Source organism: Callorhinus ursinus, unplaced genomic scaffold (genome assembly GCF_003265705.2).
Source record: "Callorhinus ursinus isolate GAN/ISIS: 27379988/994484 unplaced genomic scaffold, GSC_fseal_2.0 scaffold15, whole genome shotgun sequence".
NCBI lineage: Eukaryota > Metazoa > Chordata > Mammalia > Carnivora > Otariidae > Callorhinus > Callorhinus ursinus.
In genome coordinates, this window is record NW_027397077.1 from 10,140,453 (window position 1) to 10,159,126 (window position 18,674).

At 42.0% G+C, this 18,674-nt stretch overlaps 1 protein-coding gene across 3 annotated transcripts; it reads right to left on the reverse strand.

Annotated features, from left to right (window-relative positions):
* Positions 1–135: 135 nt before the first annotated feature.
* ACTR8 (actin related protein 8) lies at positions 136–16,863 on the reverse strand. 3 transcript variants are annotated; one of them, XM_025885255.2, is made up of 13 exons: positions 16,618–16,863; positions 13,105–13,275; positions 11,604–11,714; positions 10,878–10,982; positions 10,473–10,646; positions 8,105–8,198; positions 7,760–7,892; positions 6,329–6,482; positions 5,463–5,558; positions 4,627–4,767; positions 3,422–3,686; positions 2,524–2,687; positions 136–1,695 (listed from the first exon to the last, which is right to left on the reverse strand). In XM_025885255.2, exons 1-13 carry the CDS (start codon positions 16,738–16,740, stop codon positions 1,552–1,554), a joined length of 1,875 nt encoding a protein of 624 aa, XP_025741040.1. In that variant the 5' UTR covers positions 16,741–16,863; the 3' UTR covers positions 136–1,551. The 3 variants fall into 3 exon arrangements, with proteins under 3 accessions (XP_025741040.1, XP_025741041.1, XP_073757476.1); XM_025885256.2 differs by lacking the exon at positions 16,618–16,863 and adding an exon at positions 16,415–16,535; XM_073901375.1 differs by lacking the exon at positions 10,878–10,982.
* Positions 16,864–18,674: the final 1,811 nt, after the last annotated feature.

Below are 18,674 nucleotides of genomic sequence, written 5' to 3' on the forward strand. Positions count from 1 at the left end.
TTCCTCTGAATCAACATCTACCAGTTATAAGAGCAATAGGTTATTATGTAAAAAAAAAAAAAGATATACAAAAACACATTTTGCTTTTGGAACTAGGTAGCCATTAATAAATTGTGTTGAAACAGCTCAGAAACATAAAATCAACATTGTATAAATTTATTTTGTTGAAAAGTTAAAAAAATAAAGAGCATACAATCTTCAAATTGAAGGCACATGTCTTCAACAGTACCAACAAGGTAAAATCACTGTTACACCGATGGGCTCTTTGTTCCTCACCTCTGATCACCTATGTAGGATACTCCTTGTTATGCAAATGTTCCAGGACCAGCATTTCTCCATGCCCTGAGACTTCTAACCATCCTAGTCTTTCTATATTCCATTCTTACCTCCATCTCTTATCCAGCCCTACTTTTGTCAGCCCCCCGCCCCTCCGCTAGTCCCATTCCACTCCCACATCTCCAGTTCTGGATGAGCAGATGGTGGACGGAGATGCCCAGCACAAGTGGCAGGAATCAGGCATTTCCCATGCTCCCATGTCTCTTGAGCCCCCAGGCTGTGCTCACTGACCAGCTTCTGTCTCCAGACAATGCCTTCTCCTCCTCTGGCCAGGGGCTCAGAAGGCTTCACCAAGGCCTGGACCACTGGTGCTAATAGCTGTCTGTACTTAAGATTTTGCTTCAGACTGTTCACAGATTAAGGTCAAATGATCTTACCGAGCACAAAGAGTTCCAAAACCCTTCTCTTGGTTCTTCAGATAAAGGAAATTTGGGGACTTGATGATTAAATTGGTAGTAATAAGGTGACCAGCAGTCCCCTTATTCATCTGCACAACACAAGTTAACAACTATAAATTACCTGAATTGTTTCTACTCGGCTTTAGGAAGGAAATGGGTTTTCCTTTTCAGTTGTTGTTTTGGTCAGATAAGGATTGTTGTCTTTCCCTAAGCCCACCCTGAAGCACATCATCCGAGTAACAAAAGCCAGCCAGCCCAGCCTTAAATCTTTGCCTTTGGATATCTAGAGCTCAACTGGTCACAGGCTTTTTTGTAATCCAACAGAAAAGGAAAAAAAGAAACTTTTCTCTCCCTATTTGGAATTCTAAGAGCACCCCTGAGTCGAAACAATGTGTGCCTGCTGTAACACAAATGGCCTGGCCAGTTCTCAGGATTCAGGTACCTGAGCCAGACACCCACCCCTGGTGGCTGTGATTATCTGATGACACTGAGGTCAACTTAAGCCAAGGCATGCACACGGGAGCCACTCAACAGCAACATTTCACATCATCAGGGAGCTGCTGCGACCCTGAGAAAGGGGCAGGAGCATTTACCACTGAAAAGTAAGTTCATATTTATTCGTAAATGTCCTGGCTACAAAAGCAGCTTATAATTTCACACCAATGTCCTATTGTCAACGTAAAAGTTAAAATTCATTTATTTTCCATGAAACTTAAGCATCTAAGTCAATAAATTAAAATATATATATATTCTTTAAGAGTCTTTTATATACCAGGAGGCCTGTTTTTGGTCTGTAATAGTGACTTTCTGCCCATTTTCACCAGACAAAAGCAGCTCGCTCTCGTAACATGCGGACACCAAAGCGCTGCCATTCTCTCTGATAAATCCACAGTTCCTGTGTGGTGTCCAAACAAGCCAACACGGCCCCTCCTTTCCATGCAATCAGCCGGGGATCCATGTCCTAGGGAAGTGATAAAGGTATTTCAGCAAAAGTGGACAAGACATATACTTAATCATTTCCTTGAATTTGGGGGTAAAAAAACCCTGCTGAATCAATACCTAAAAAGCCAAATTTTTCAACGTGCATTAAAGACTCATCCATACAGGACCCATGAACTACAGACATCTTTCTGTTCCAACCGATAAGAAAACTTTAGTGTTTATTACTGAAAATGCTACTATTCACTATTATTCCACAAACAGGCCCCATATGCAGGAACATACATATAAGGAAATCATTATTCTGAAGTTAGAGTGGAATAAATATATCCCATAACCCCTTCCTCAGAATTAAAATTAAGTAAGAACATCCCCCGGAATTGTTCATGGGATATAATGAAATACAGACACAATCTTTTTCTAAATTCCAGGGTTAATGTTTCTTTCCAAGATAGTTCAAGCCAAAAGATGCCCTGGTCTGGGGCCAGCAAGAGATCCTTAATATGACAACGAAAACTGGAGTTGTTGTGGCCGATGGGAGACCAGCCAGTCTCTCCCTGCCCCACCTAGTCCTTTTCCAAAGGCCTGACTTTTGGGAAGCTGGTCATGCTAGTCTGGAGAGCACAGCAGGGACTGACACCCAGGACTCCAGGCCCCTAGCCCAAAGCTCCTTGCACCAAATCTGTGACCTACTGAAATTTTTCCACTTGCCCAAACCCTTAATTAAGAGCTGCCCAGACACAAGCTCATGGCTCCCAGGACTTTATCTGTCCACATACAACATTACAATTAGAAATAATCAGTCCTGGTTTCATTTGCATATAATCAAACTGCACCATGAACAACAGACCTTGGGCCTTGTGATCACATCCACATTCTCAATAATTCGCCTAAATGAAGGTGGCATTTTGTTGAGAATTCTGTGCTGCAGAAATTCTTGAGCTTTATGAAACATCAAACCACCTCCCACCACGAGGATGGAACTGTACATCTTCTTTTTGGTATCATCAGACGCTGAAAAGACAATGATAATCCTTCAACTCTTTTTCTCCATACCCACCACCACCCTGGGCCAAGCCACTGCCATCTGTTTGAACTGTAAGAGCCTCCTCAAAGATTTCTCTCCAACCCATCCTCAACAATGCAGACAGAAGAATCTTCCAAACACCAATGTGAACATGTTGCTATTGCACCCTCCATTCTGTTACTTGCAGGATTAGGACCAAAATCTCTACAGGGACCTACAAAGTTCAGTGTGATGTGTACACACTGCTTCTCTAGCTTCATCCTGGCCCCTGGCCCCCCAGCCACACTGGCCTCCACAAAGGCCTCTTCCTCTGCCCAGAATGCTACCCTGTCTGTGACAGGCTAACCCCCACTCACCTCCTACATCTCTCTTAAGTGGCTCTTCCCTAAGAAAGTCTTCCCTGCCAAGCCTCCCACCCTCCACACTTCTTCCTCCTAATAAAAACCCCTTATTAAATCCATCAGAAGCTCTGAAAGTCAGTATACTTTAGTTTGTCTTCGCAGCACCTGCCATAGTTGTGATTTCCCATTTGTGTGACAATTTAACTTCTTTGGTCTCCTCTAGTATGCTATATGCCCAACGAAGCCAAGAACCAATTCCTAATACCGGACAATGCAAGCACAAAGCAGGGGCTCCACAGTTCTTCAATGCATGTGCTATGCTGCACAACCAGACTCTAGCTTGAACCCATTCACCTAACCAGCTTCCGAAACATGCTTACAACAGCAGTCGATGCTGTGAAGAATGGCTTTATCCAGGCCCAGGGCTTTCCCTTCAAACAGAGAGATGGCAGTCTTCCTGGACATCAGTGCGGTGAGAGCCTCCTCAGATTCATTGCCAGCCATCAGACAGTCTCCCTGGGAGGATCCCAAATCCACCTCCTGGGCATGGAGTCTTTCTGGAAGATCAGAAGACTGGCCACGAAGATCCCCTTCAAATCCAATGGGTTTGGATGCAGACTTTCGGTCAGCAGTAGCTTTGGCAGACTTTAAATCAATCAAAAGGACAATCAAGTGGATGGCAGGACTAGAACAGAACAGTGTTGATGTTCTCCAGCTAAAACCCACCCGTCCCTACTGCACTGTTTTACACTACTACAAAGCAAAGGTCCATCACTGTGGTGCAGAGGGAATGCATGCTAGCATACAGCCAACCACCTGGACCCACTCCCAGATCACGTGGGAGTGAGATGCGGTGTACAAAAGATGAGGATGTGCTGACAATTCCAAAGCAGTCATTGGCAGGCAGGGCAAGTCTCACGACCTTACTATCACTGGCTGGATTTTAAAACTGAAATGTCAGCATACACGGACATTTCCCCCTTGAGCGGAGTTTTTAGGTGGAGTACTTTGGTAGGATTCTTGTGCCTGTGGCTATTATGGAATCCTCGTTTTCAGACCTTATCTAACCACCTGATGCTCAGGGACAAGGACTAGACAAGGTTTAGAGCCCTCCTCCCTCCATCATGAGCTGCTGTTTCACTGGCAAATAAGAGCTGTAATTTGTGCCCCTGCATCAGACATCCTATTACCGGGATCATTAGCTCTGGACAAGAGAATTCAGCTTTTTGCCTAGACCACATACTGTTTACATTATAATTTTTAAAACAGGTGAGGTTTTACTGAAAATATTCCCTACTGAATAAACGTTCAAAAGGAAATAATGTATACACTAACAGGAAGTATTTTCATTAAACTAACTTTTAAGTGTGTGGACTGGTATTCTGAAAATTGGATTAACGTCTACTGAATGAAGAAATCTGTCATCTGGATTTTAAATTTAGACTTCATTTCATCTGCAGTTCTAAAAACAGTATTAGCTTTGGTATGCAGTCAGACTGCAGTGACTGCAACAATCCATTAATTATGGGCAAACTTCTCCTGCAGGGGCAAGGCTGTCTCTTCTCACACCAAAATCCCTGCAGACCTGTTCCTGCTTGCTCTGCGTGGCCAGCAGGTAATGCTCATCATGAGGATCCTCAGGGTCTCCCTGCGATCTGTGCTGCAAAGTTGTCATTTTCTGGCCAACAATTCCAAAAGTTGCTGGGTAAAACAAAGCCATTGGGGCCTGTGCAAGGAAGGAAAAAAAATGATCAACCGAGGACACTGCCTTCTGAAATAACTGATCCATTAAATTCTGTTCTTCCCAAAACAAAACTGGCAGATCAGATCCTAGAAGGTAGACTAAATTAGCCTTCTCTTTTGGGGGTAGCATTATTTCTTCATTGCACAAGAGGCCAGAAAACTTACAGAAATCATCCAACTGAGTGAGTGATATAACACCAGAGAGAAATGACAAAGCAAATGTAATGCAAGTGCCAGAGCGCCTGGGTGGCTCAGCTGGTTAAGTGTCTGCCTTCAGCTAAGGTCATGATTTGGGGATCCTGGGATCGAGCCCCATGTCAGGCTCCCTGAGCAGGAAGTCTGCTTCTCCCTCTCCCTGCTCCTTCTCACTCTCTCTCACATAAATAAATAAAATTTTAAAAAATGTAATGCAAGTGCCCAATAAGCTACTTTATAATTTCTTAGAAAAGTACGCCTCTCTCTAAATAATAACTAATCATACAGTGGCTAATTAAACAGATGGTCCTCAGATCTACTTTAATCTGTATTCTATTGGTGGCTTAAAAGCTGGTTTAGCAGACAGTCTAAACCAGCTGACATTCTGACCTCATGAAGTTTCAGAGAAGTACACATTCTCTCAGCCTGACAGAACCTGGCTGGCTTTCATTCTGCCCATGAAAATATACAGCTATGTATTACCTGGAGTTTTTCATCTCCTAATCGAAACTGGTAAAGCAGGGCAGGGGAATCTGGATGTCGAATCTGAAACTCATGATCCTGAAGTCCAGAGATGTCCTGATTCCAGGAAAAGATGCTGTCAGTGAACCAGTAAAAGTGCATGTAAACTCCTCAAATGACAATTAAGCCTCTCCACCATCTGAATCTCACCTATAACAAGGCTGCCCTGTGACGTTCTACCATTTCTTTTTTTTTCCATTTCAACTGGAACTTAGTAACACAAGAGTCCAAATGTACTTGCTTCCCTTTTAACACTTCTGAAATTTCTACCATTTACATTTTTTCATTATCGATAAACACTAACACAAACATGGACCCAAATCAATAAGCCAACTCCCTCAATAACTGGGAAATGATACCCAGTCTTAGGTTTCTCAAAATGTTGTTATTCAGAATTAGATTGCTTGAAAAATGTCAGGGAAAAGAAAAGGTGTGAAACAGAAAGCATAAAAAAATAGGAATCCACATATGACAATGATAACATGTTGATTGTTCACAACACTAAGAAAGTGCTTCAATTGATGCCACTTTAATTAAATGTCTGTACCTTTATATTCATTACACCTAAAGGTTTATCTTCATCTTGATCAAAGATGCTAAAGAGAGATAAATTTGCTAAACACTTTCTTAAAAAACCAGCTGTATTTTCCAGGGCCTGAGAAACAGCTAACAGCTCTGACCTTACCAAAACACTCTCACTCCTTCAGAACTCTAATTTCAAGGTTCTCTCAACTTGGGCATAATACTATTATATTTTTAATTGCCTTTTAAATATCTTTATTTTTTCTGGAAACAAAAATAATCAGCAATCTTGATTTTGCTCCCACCTGATCTAAATGACAGAAAGTTTCTTTAAGGTGCTGCAGAAGAAGACAATCCATTTTATTTGTTAGCTGGCATTCTCGGTAAGGGAACCCGGCTCGCTGCATCAGCCAGTAGAAACACCTTGACACGTCAGACCCCCCATAGGCCAGACAGAGCCTAGAGTTAGAAGAAAAGACAGGTGGGTTATCTGTTGGTCCAGAAGGTGCAAAGGACATTTCAAAAACTCAATCAGGCACAGTGAAACATAGTAAGTCTCACAAGATGTTTATGGTAGGAATAAAAAATGAAAAGGGCAGGACGGACGGATGGGAGGGAGGAATGGAACTCTAGCGACCAACCAGTGGTGGCCCCAACAGCAGTCATGCTATCTGCAAAAGAGTTTCCAAGAAACAATACCAACGACTACATGCAACTCATTTCTAAGTCGCTGGTTTACCATCCGATAGTTGTTTGCCTGTCTATATTCATCAGTCTATCAAGCTGACAGGCAGTGACACAAAACAAAGTCTCAGGAGAAAACTTTAAAGAGTATACTACCCATTAACTGAATGGTTCTGTGATGTGGAAAGAGCACTGCTATGTTATTTTGGAGGTGGGAGACCCAGGCCCAGTGTTTTCTCCCTATTCTGAGAACCAATGGCATTAAATAATACATAAACAATGGGAAAGCCAAATTAACGTATACTGGGTTTTAGAATGATCATAATTTGGGGTGGAAGGCAAGAGATCAACTTTCCTTATGGACTGCTTAGGCCCTCTTTTAAATGTTTCTATACCCTGCATCTCCAACTAAGGGATAGGAAGAACTACAGCATCCTGAAGAAGCCATCCGGGGAGCAGAAAAATGCTGCAGAGAGCCTGTATGTGCACTGCCTCAGGGTGCTCACCCGTGTTGGCCTTGTCTCAGGAAGGATAAGCAGCAAACCTGCTCCTGAGAGTTATTTTATTACCTCTTGTATCAGTGATGACATCACGAAGGGACTTGACCAGAAAGCTACTCTTCACTCACTGAACAATTATGACAAAAGCAAATACTCACAAGCTAGACAGAGAATTCAGACCCGAAAACCTCTTTTCCCCGACATGACTTGCCTAAATAAAGCTTTGCCGTGAGCATGACTTGTAGCTCTACATCAGACCACAGCCAAACACAGAGCTAATATATACGCTACCTCTGTGGGAAAGCACACAAGGCAAGCTAGGATTTTCAGGAGCTGCTGATGTGAACTCATAGTAGAGAGTTCTAACAGGAAGGATAAAATCAGGGTTTATATAGCCTTGCTAGAATTTGCACTTCCACAATCTGGGTTTCCTATGCAAACTCTGAATATATAATTCCTTATACAAATTTTCTTTTTAACTTCTGATGTTTTATAGCTTAACAGGCTGTGAGGGGGGAAGGAGCAGAGAACACAACCTTCCAAGGTCCTTACCGAGTATTCCGATGAGAGACCCCATCCTCCACACAGCACACACTTGTCTTCTGGTCTCCAACATCTACAATACATGTGCTGCTTAAACCACTTCCAAAGGTGGCACACACAGACTCCTGATGGACCACAATCCCTGAAACACAAAAGCAGAGAAGCAATTAGCTAGGGAGCAGTAAAGATCCTAAGACAAATCACAATTAAAGTCTGGGAACTCCTGGGCAATCAAGCAGGGCAGATCCTCTCAGAATAAGCATTTCAATAAAGCAGTGAATTAGATTAACTTTGTTGGTAAAAAAGAAAAACAATCTCATTTCAAGTAGATTTCTCTGGAATATCCAGACATACCTGAAAAACCCATCTTCATTAGGATCATATTCACTAATTCTTTCACATGCTGTTTATTATAGATATCAGGAATCAGCAGGATACATCTATAATACTAAAAAAGAACAAAGAAAAAAAAGAGAAGACGGTTAATACTAAAGTCAGGTCAAAGTAAATGTCATTACACTTGTCTTCAGGGAGCATTCGCTCTAAATGATGGCAGCAATGGTTAGAGGCCCAGAACAAAAGCTCAAACCTCTCTTTTAGGTTTAACGAAAAACAGAAAATGTTGAAGTTGTGTGGTTTTTTTTCCTTTAAATTATTAAAAACTTGTGAAATAGTATCACAACCCCAGATTTCAAGATATACTACATAGCTATAATAATCAAAACAGTATGGTACTGGCACAAAAACACACAGATCAATGGAACAGAATAGAACCCAAAAATAAACCCATACTTATATGATAAATTGATCTTCGACAAAGAAGGCAAGAATATGCAATGGGAAAAGACAGTGTCTTCAATAAGTGGTGCTGGGAAATCTACATGCAAAAGAATGAAATTTGACCCCTTTCTTACACCATGACAAAAATAAACTCAAAATGGGTTAAACACATAAATGTGAGACCTGAAGAAACCATAAAACTCCTAGAAGAAAACCCAGGCAGCAAGTTCTTTGACATAAGCCCTAATTTTTCTAGATATGTCTCCTGAGGCAAGGGAAACAAAAGCAAAAATAAACTACTGGGGCTATGCCAAAATAAAAAGTTTGCACAGAGAAGTAAACCATCAACAAAATGAAGAGGCAACCTACTTAGCTGGAGAAGACATCTACAAATGATATATCTGATAAGAGGTTAATAGTCAAAATATATAAAGAACTTATACAACTCAACACCAGAAAAACAAATAATCCAATTAAAATAATGGGCAGAGGTCCTGAATAGACATTTTTCCAAAGAACACAGAAGAAGGCCAACAGACAAAAGGCCAACAGACACATGAAGAGATGCTCAACATCACTCATCATCAGGGAAATGCAAACCAAAACCGCAATGAGGTATCACCTCAACCTGTCAGAATGACTACTTATCAAATAGACAAGAAATAGTAAGTGTTTGGTGAGGATGTGGAGAAAAAGTGGGAATGTAAACTGGTATAGCCACTATGGAAAACAGAATAGAGATTCCTAAAAAATTAAAAACAGAAATACCGCACAACCCACTAACTCCACTACTGGATATTACCCAAAGAAAATTAAAACATTAATTTGAAAAAAATACATGCACATCTATGTTCATTGCAGCATTATTTACAATAGCCAAGATATGGAAGCAACCTAAGTGTCTGTCAACAGATAATTGGATAAAGAAGATATGGTACATAAATACAATGGAATATTACTCAACCATAAAAAAGAATGAGATCTTGCCATTTGCAACAACATGGGTGGACCTATAGGACCTTATGCTAAGTGAAATAAGTCAGAGAAAAATAATTACCGTATGATTTCACTTATATGCAGAATCTAAAAAAAAACAAAACAAACCAAAAAAGGCAGAAACAGACTCATAAATATAGAGAACTAACTCATGGTTGCCAGAGTGGAGGAGGGAGGGGGATGGGCAAAATGGGTGAAGGGGAGTGGGAGATAAAGGCTTCCAGTTATGGGATGAATAAGCCATGGGGATGAAAGCTACAGCAACACAGGGAATATAGTCGATGGGACTGTAACAACACTGTATGGTAACAGATGGCAGCTACACTTGTGGTGAGCACATTATGTATACGGTTGTCCAATCACTATGTTGTACACCTAAAACTAATGTAACCTTGTGTGTCAACTATACTTCAATTGAAAAAGAAAACAAAACAAAACCTTGTGAATTTAAAAATAAGACAACAAATGTGAACTGAAAAAGGTCCAGAGAGAACCTTCTCTAAACACGAGCAAGCTTGCTGGTTGCAGAGCAATAGATAGGGACCCCACAGAAACAAACGCAGTAAGAAAAAGAGAAATCACCAGAGGTGAAGTCAGTGAAGAAGGAAAGCTATCCTCAACACCTTAAGCCTGAGAATGCTTCAGGGCGCCTGGGTGGCTCAGCTGGTTAAGCGACTGCCTTCGGCTCAGGTCATGATTCTGGAGTCCCGGGATCGAGTCCCGCATCGGGCTCCCTGCTCAGCAGGCTGTCTGCTTCTCCCTCTGACCCTCCCCCCTCTCATGCTCTATCTTATTCTCTCTCTCAAATAAATAAATAAAATCTTTAAAAAAAAAAAAAAGACTGAGAACGCTTCAAGGACACTAGATTACAGACGACCCAGTAATATGTACTTTTACTGATCAAGAATCTTAAAGCCAATCCAAGTAACTGTGAATTTTAGCTCACCTTTAAATCTTTCAGGGGGATTTCCAAGTATTTTTGGATTGCGTGAGACCATATTACTTCAATATCTGCCAGAACAGCCGTAAGGGAGCCCCCAGGTCCCGGGTGAATATTTAACTGACCTCTTCTGATAGGCCAGTGAATATTATAACAGTCCAATGGATTAACGTACAAGGCCTAGAAAAAAGATGGGGAGATGAATATATTGTTAAAACTTCTCTTGGGCTTTTTCTGGATTCACATTAAAATATCTAAGACCAGAGTTATGATTAACATTTGTTGACTCTTCCAAATGTTGAGAGTGGAGTATCTAACATCACAGCAGCCTGTGTGAGTATCCAGATCTGCAAGGAAGATTATGAATTCTAGGAAACAACTAGAACTGGATGGCACTGCAAAGTTCCCTACCTCTTCTCCCACCAAAAACTCTGGGTGATGAGATGTGTTTGTCCACTTATTTCCAGAACAGTGATCTAAAATTGCAGGTCGCATCTGCTTGTTGTAGGAGCGTGCCTGAAACACCAGAAAATTCTCTGAATTTATGTAAGAAAAAAGGGGAGGGGAGAGGAGAAATGTAGTATGAATTCTCTTTTCTTCTCTCTCTCATAGACCAGATACAGCAGCAAAAGTTAATCACAAATCCTACATACTTGGCAAAATACTAACTGGTCACAAAAAGATGCTCTTGGCCTTTTCCAAAATTGTGATTTTTTTCCCATGGTTTTAATAACTTAGGCTGTGATTCATAGCCAGTCCAAAATTAATATTGCACTCTGTTTAAAGCTGAATATACATCTATATATTATACCAACTCATGTCCATTTCTAATAGTATTTATCATATTAAAATGGCAATTATAGTAAGAATATTGCTTCCCACCAAGATCCTGGAATTAGACACTTAAGAGTCTCAAGTAAACTATAAATTTTTGTCAACTTGCCACAAGAAACACTATCTTTTAAATTATTTGGCTTGCCCAAGCATTTGCGACACTGATTTGGGTATTCTGTAGGTGGTTATGAATGGTTTTTCTTTCTTTTTTAAGGAAATTCCACCTTTAACTTGCATAATGAAATCAAGGGAGCACATGAATAGCACTTATGATGGAATAAATCTGAAGAGTTAAGACTGAACCTGTTCAGGGGACACGGGAATCCGTCTTGTACCATTTGACATCTTTTTAGACCATATTGCTTGATCCACCATTTTAAGGCCATTTTGTCTTTGTTCATTACTCTCTGGTTTCTGGGGGGAAAAAAATGAAAGTTGAGCAGCACAAAGGATTTACTTATTTATTTGTTTTTATTATTTATTTTTTTTATTATGTTATGTTAATCACCATACATCATTAGTTTTTGATGTAAGTGTTCCATGATTGTTTGTGTATAACACCCAGTGCTCCATGCAGAACGTGCCCTCCTTAATATACCCATCACCAGGAGCACAAAGGATTTAGTGAAAAGAGAAAGCAATGTGGCAAACTACTGATTTAATCCTCCAAGAGGAAATGCTCCCTCATAAACAAGGAGCAGCATTTCCTTAATTTTTGCCATATGTATCAATCTTAAGAATTCAAAGTAATCTTTTTATTATTTATAAATAAAAAAGTCAGAAAGGAACCCTCACCATAAACAAACTATTTGCAAAAATCTATAACCTCAAGTGAAGTTTAAGTGATAAAATTGTTCACGGTCCTAAGCACTGGATACCTACTTAGTATTTACAAAGTATTTTAGAGACTTTTCCAAACATCTACATAATTCTCATATTTACAATTTTGTAATAATGTTATATTCACTCGGGTTATTTTGTTTATTCAGCAGGTATTCAAGTCCCTGTGACATTGTAAAAAACACATCTATAAATATCTCCATGGAAAGTTACTGTTTTCTATCAACTTTTACTCCTGAGATTTATGTCCTATAGAACTATAAGATCCAAAGACATAAATGGATTTAGACTCTTATACCCTCAAGTTACACTTAAGCTTTGAAATGGACTTAGGTAGTCTTCCAGTTATGCTAAAAAAAAGTGGAACCCTAAATAAAGCTTACTAACAGAAGTACAGAAATTTTAGGTTCCTAAAACTATCTTTCATCTAAAACTTAAAAGTGGATTACAATGCAATATGCATATTTTAACACCTACCATGAAAAATTCTTCTGATAATTACTATCTGCAAGGTAGGATAACGTAAATGCTAACTGCAAGGATATATACAGTCTTGCTTTTAAATTATAATTTGATCTAAAACTGAAGGAAGTGAAAATACAAACTCAATATAAACTCTAAGTATCTGGAAGAGAAAAATATGGCTGTTAAGAGACCTTAATGCATCACTTTAAGTGACTGACAATTCTGTATCTTCCATTAAAAATCACCTTCATCAATACCCAATTCATACTGATGGGTTAAAACAATTTTGATTTGCTTTTGTCATAATTATTTTTTTACAATCTAAAACCACTAGCTCACATGAAAAATGCTACTTGTAACCCTGAATGATGTTACTATTTTAAAACACATTAAAGCTATGAAGATGTTAATTCAAGTATACACAGTATTCTTGGATGTCTAAGCTCCCCCAAGGAAACAACTGTGGGCTTTCTCTCCAGATCCTCCATTTCTGACTTACATTTAGTCCCTCCCTGAGGAGCCAGTTGTCCTTGTATAGTGGCTGCCCTTGTTGTTTGTGTCTTCGTGCAATGACATGAGGAATGCTAGCAGGAAGTGTGTCTGTGGCTCGACCAATCCTTAAGGTTGTTGAACCTGGATGTATGACAACAATGAAGTTGCTCTGGATTTGCTGCAAATACAAAACACAGGAGTGTGACCTCAGTAAATAATATACAGGTAACAAGTTAAAAAACATACAGGTAACAGGCTAGACTAAGAAGTGAGTTCCCTGTAATAACTATCAGACTCACAGGTATCAAAATAATTCAGTGAAGGTAGCTCTTGAGAGGCGTCCAGTTATTGCTCTCTACCTGAATGCAAACTCATTTCATATTTCTGTGCTCCCAGGATCTGACTCACAGTACATAGGTCAACATCTGTTTAAATGAACGAAACCATAAATATCCAATGCAAGTCAACGTTACTACAATTACTGAGCATTTCTGTGCCAGGTACTGGGGGTACAATGGTGACCAAGACAAAATCCTGACCACGAGAGAACTTTCAGTTTACTAGGGGAAACAGACAAGGAGTAAGTATAGGGAATACTACAACTAGCAAAATACTAGCTAAATCTGAATCTCCTAAAGATGTTTGTAAATAAAAAACTAGACTCTAAGCCTCCACTACAAATTTTCTGATTCAGAATTTCCAGGGAGAGAGCCTAGATATCTGCAACTTTCAAAAGTTCCTGAGGTGATCAGTATGATCCCTCAGGTTTGACAATCACTGGTTGAACAGGTTAGGGGAGAAATTCACATAAGCACAGAATTATGATTTTGTAATGCTGGAAAGTAAGGCTTTATACATCAACCACTTCTGAGTGTATGCATAAGCCACATTTTGCTCATTGTTTTTTAAAACACTTTATCCCTTGTTAGTTCTGTGCTATTTACTTAATCTGGCAAAAGTCTGGGGTTAAAATGCCAGAGTTCACTATTCTATCCTCATAGGTCAGAAAACTTCGCTGCATTTCACAATCCATTCTTGGGAAATGGTGGTCAACAAGAAATGACAAAGCAGCATGTATCAGGACAGTGGAGTGATTCCTGTGGGCTTTACTTTTAGATGGTAATTGTTTCAGATCTGTAATTTGCAAGGGGGGCAGAACATAATCTGCATCAGCTGGGGAACCTTGACCTTGTAAACTTACTGAGGGACCCAGAGTTTCAGTAGAGAGCAAGGGAAGTAGGGACTCCAACGATCCCTGTGACAACAGGATCCCCTCTGTGGAGAACCACCATTCGTACACGACTCCTGAGCCTGCACCTACTCTGCCCTGCCCTTGAGCTACAGTTGTGTTTTCTTGCATGACTCCATTTAAAACATTTCCATAGCTTGCCTGTAAGATAAAGTCCAGAACCTGTGAGATCAAGATTCTGTCTACTTCTCTTGCCTTACTCAAGAACCACCTCCTTTCTGGTCTCTTTAATCTTCCCAATCTAGATCTCTCTTGATTTCTTAACTCACCACACTGACTTCTAGGTCTTCACACAGGTAACTCCCTTTGCCTGCTATGTCCTTTCTCCCTGGTAAATCTTACTTCTCCCTTTAGTTCTGAAGTTAAATGTCATTGAACTAGGTTTGCTTATCCCCTGGAAATATAATTTTCATGGCACCTGTCATGCTTGTAATTATTTACTGCCTGCCCTCCCAATGCACAAAAACCTACATGTAAGAAGGGATCACTTCTGTCTTATTCACTACTCTATGCCCAGGCACACAGGAGCCTAGGAGGTGTTTGTTGAACGCACCTCTTTCACATGGTTGGCATGATGTTAAATAGTACTTCCCAAGCTTTTTTGTGGTATGGCAGACATTTGTGCAGTAGATTGGAGTAAAAAGATGAAGCTGCTTGCCATCAGGGATACCTGTGCCTCATTTACAGCACACAGGCCGCAGCACATTGACTGGAACGCTCTGGGGTTAGTAATGGCAGTTTTCCAAAGTGTGGACAAATATTTTTTAATAATTACCTATTTATTTTAACATATTAGGAAAAAACTAGCCAGTACATCCCACAAATCATTTCCCGAATATTACTGCTTAAACAAGACTGAGTAAAAAAGTTACTAAGCAACTAATGGATATGAAAAAGCCACAGAGAACATGGAAAAATTAAAGGGTGTTTGTTATACAGCTAACTTAAGTTAAGGAAATGCTGCTGGCCCTGTTAGGGGCCCAGGCTAGGTATTCACACATTTGGCTTCAAATTCAAACGGCACCACTTCCTCACTCTGGATGAAGCTCCTACCTCAGAGTTATTGTGAGGATTAAGCTAATCATACAGCTCAGTCTGGCTAGCTCTTCCAAAGTTCTCTACTGCCTTCCAGAAGAAAGCAGACTCTGGCTGACCCTCATGATAGGCTCTGCTAAGATCTCCAGTGTCACCTTTTGTTCTTTCTTCCTCACTTCTGACATCCTGATCACCAAAACTTCATATGCTCTCCCGGACCAGCTCTCTTCCACACTGTTTTCCTTCCCTGAGATTCCCCCTGGCTAAGTCCTAATCATTCTTCAGGTCTTGGTCCTGAGGTCACGTCCTTTAAACTGTCCCAGGCCATCGGGGCCAGAGGAGGTACCTGCTTTTTGTGCCCAATACTTCCCTATGGCCTTCTGCACTAGCCCATCCCACGCCATGCCCTAATACCTGCAGCCCCGCGCCCAACTGTGAGCTCTACCTTCCTGCCTCCCACTCACAGAATGAGAGAATCCTAGAGGGTGGGAATCGCAAAGCCCTTACAGACCATCCAGTCGGCTGCCTCAACTAGACGGGTGGAGAAACAGGCCTGTGCAACAGTAAGAACCACCCTTGCGGTTTACCGTGAGCCCGCACGGTGCTATATATCCTACAGCTGCCTGGCCAGTTGGGTGTTATCCTTAACCCATCCACCAGTTAGGAAGCTGGCTCAGAGATGTCCAACATGAAACTGAGCATTTCAATGCTTCCTTACTTTTGCTGTGAATTTGCCCATTTTCCTACGGCAACGTTGATATTTCTTTTCACTGATCAGTAAGAATACATACATACATACACACACACACACACACACACACACAAGTCCTTTGCTTGCCATGCAACTGCAAATAATTTTTTCTGGTTAGTAGGCTTTACTCTTGTTCTGGTTTTGACACACAAACTCTTCATGTCTATTCAGACAATCGTCTGCCCTTTTTCCTAGCGTTATACTTGGACTCCACTCCCTGAGGTTTCCTTCAGAGGAATACGCCTGCCCCGCCAACTGTGTCTGCCCGGTGCTAAACTCTACCTGCGCTCACTGACACCCCACAACAGCTTGGAAGGTAGGTGAAAGCTGGGTCCCGGGTCCGCGGCCGGCCGCGGAGGAAACCAGCCCCTTCACCACCCACCGCGGGGGGGCGTGGGCCGGAAGCCTCGCGTCGCCGCCTGCTTTCCCGGTCCCGCCCCGCCGGAAGGCCCTCGCCGAGACCCGCCCCCGGCGCCGCGTCTCACCTCCTGCAGCGACTCCGGCACCAGCGCGGGCACGATGGGTCGTTTCACGCCGCGCTGCTCCTTTTCCTTCTCCCCGCCCTTCTCCTTCCCGTTCTCCGCATCCCCCTTCTCCGCCTGGGTCATCGCGGCCGCGGGCGCCCACCGGCCTCCGCCCTCAGGGACGCGCCGCACCCGCCGGACCTGGAGGGGCCCTGCGCACGCGTAGCCTCTCAGCCGGCTGCCCGGCAACCAAGATGGCCGTCGGGCAGCCGCCCGGGAGACTTCCGGGAAAGCGGAGGGGCGGAGCCGCCCGGAGGAGGTGGACGCGGCGGGGGTGGGGCGTGGATGGGTGGGTGTTGCTGTGATTGGTCCTGGCGGTAGCATGGCCACAGCGGACTTGGTTTTATTTTGAGCGCTCACCAAGGAGCAGCTAGTACCCGGCATCGCGCTTCGCTCACAGCTGCGTCTTCCTGGCTTCCCAGACTCCACACATACTCCTAGTCCTCATACTGCGCTGGTTATGCTCAGTCCAGCCTCTGATGTTAAGGTGTTCTTGAGTTAGGGCGCCTCACACCACACCCCTTGGATGACTTTATCCGGTTTCATGGCTTTACATATGAAGGTAATTCCCAAATACATGATTCCAGTCTAGAAGTCTCCTTGAGATCCAGACTGATAACCAATTGCCTATTTGGTATCTCCATTTGGATGTCCACAAAGCGTTACAAATGAGCCCAAACTGGAACTCTTGATCCGCCCCGACCCCCCCCCCCCCGCGCCAAAAAAAACCCTACTGCCACTTTCACCAACTCGGTAAATACCAGGTTGATTCTTCAGTTGTCCAATTCATCAGCAAATCTGGTAGTCGCTAAAATACATCTTGAAGGAACCCACTTCTCCACTCCTACTGCTACTACTTAGCCCAAACTCGTATCATCTCACGTGGGCTGTAAAAGCCTTATAGCCCAACCCCCTGCTTGGTCTTTCTTTAGTCTGTTCTTAATTCAGTTGCCCAAGTGTCAAGTTGTAAAGTATGTAGTTGTCAGTACTACAGACCCAGCACTCATCTAATACCACCAATGTGTCATCTCAAAAATTAAACCCATGCTTTGTTTCCCCTTGCTCATGGAACAGAATCTAAACTAACCACAGCCTAGAAAACCATTCTTAATCCAGTCCTTGCTACATCTCTAAATTCACCTCATCTCTCTCCTTCTGTTGGCATTTCCAGCTACACTTACTTTCTTTCAGCTTCTCAGACATGCCAAGCCCTTCCCGTCATTGAGCCATCACTCATGTTGTCCCCTTTGCCTTGGGTGCTCTTCCCTCAGCTGGCTTTCTCAGCCTGTCTCAACTCAAATGTTACCTCAGAGAAGCCTCCCTGTTATCTTATTTCCTTTGAAGCAGGAATTAAGTCTGTATTTAACTTGCCTGCTGTTTCCCACACTAGAAAGCAAGCTCCATGAAGAGGAACTTTGTCTTATTCACCACTGTTATCTTCAGCACATAGTAGGCGCCCAATAATTATTTGTGGATTAAATACTGATGAATGAAGCATCCCTTGAAGTAGGAATTTAATCCCCACTTCACATATGAGTACACTGGGATAGAATGACCTAACTTACTCAGGAGCATAAGCTATTGAGAGCAAGGACCAGATTTGAACACAAGCTACTCAAGAGGCTACATTTCTGCCCTACAGCAGTCTACCTCATGCTCAGAGTGAGAGAGCTAAATATTGGAGGAAGTCAGGACTATAGAATAGCCCTAAAGAGTCCTGCAGAGGAGTTAGGTGGAGGGGCAGGGGGGCGGGGATCATGAATCACACACACAGAGAAGCCGTCATGTCCCGAGACTGCCCAGGTCTCCTCCCCACTTAAGTGATTTGACAGAATGACTCTGCCATTCACTAGTCATACAATCACAAAACTTTGCTGAACCCTTGCATGTTATCTATATAATGCAAACATCATCTACCTACTGTAGTGTGTCAGAATTAATATGTAAAACATAAAATGTCTGACAGACTTGAGTGGTCAGTAAACTGTCTCTGTTATCCTTAACCTGAAAATTGTCTT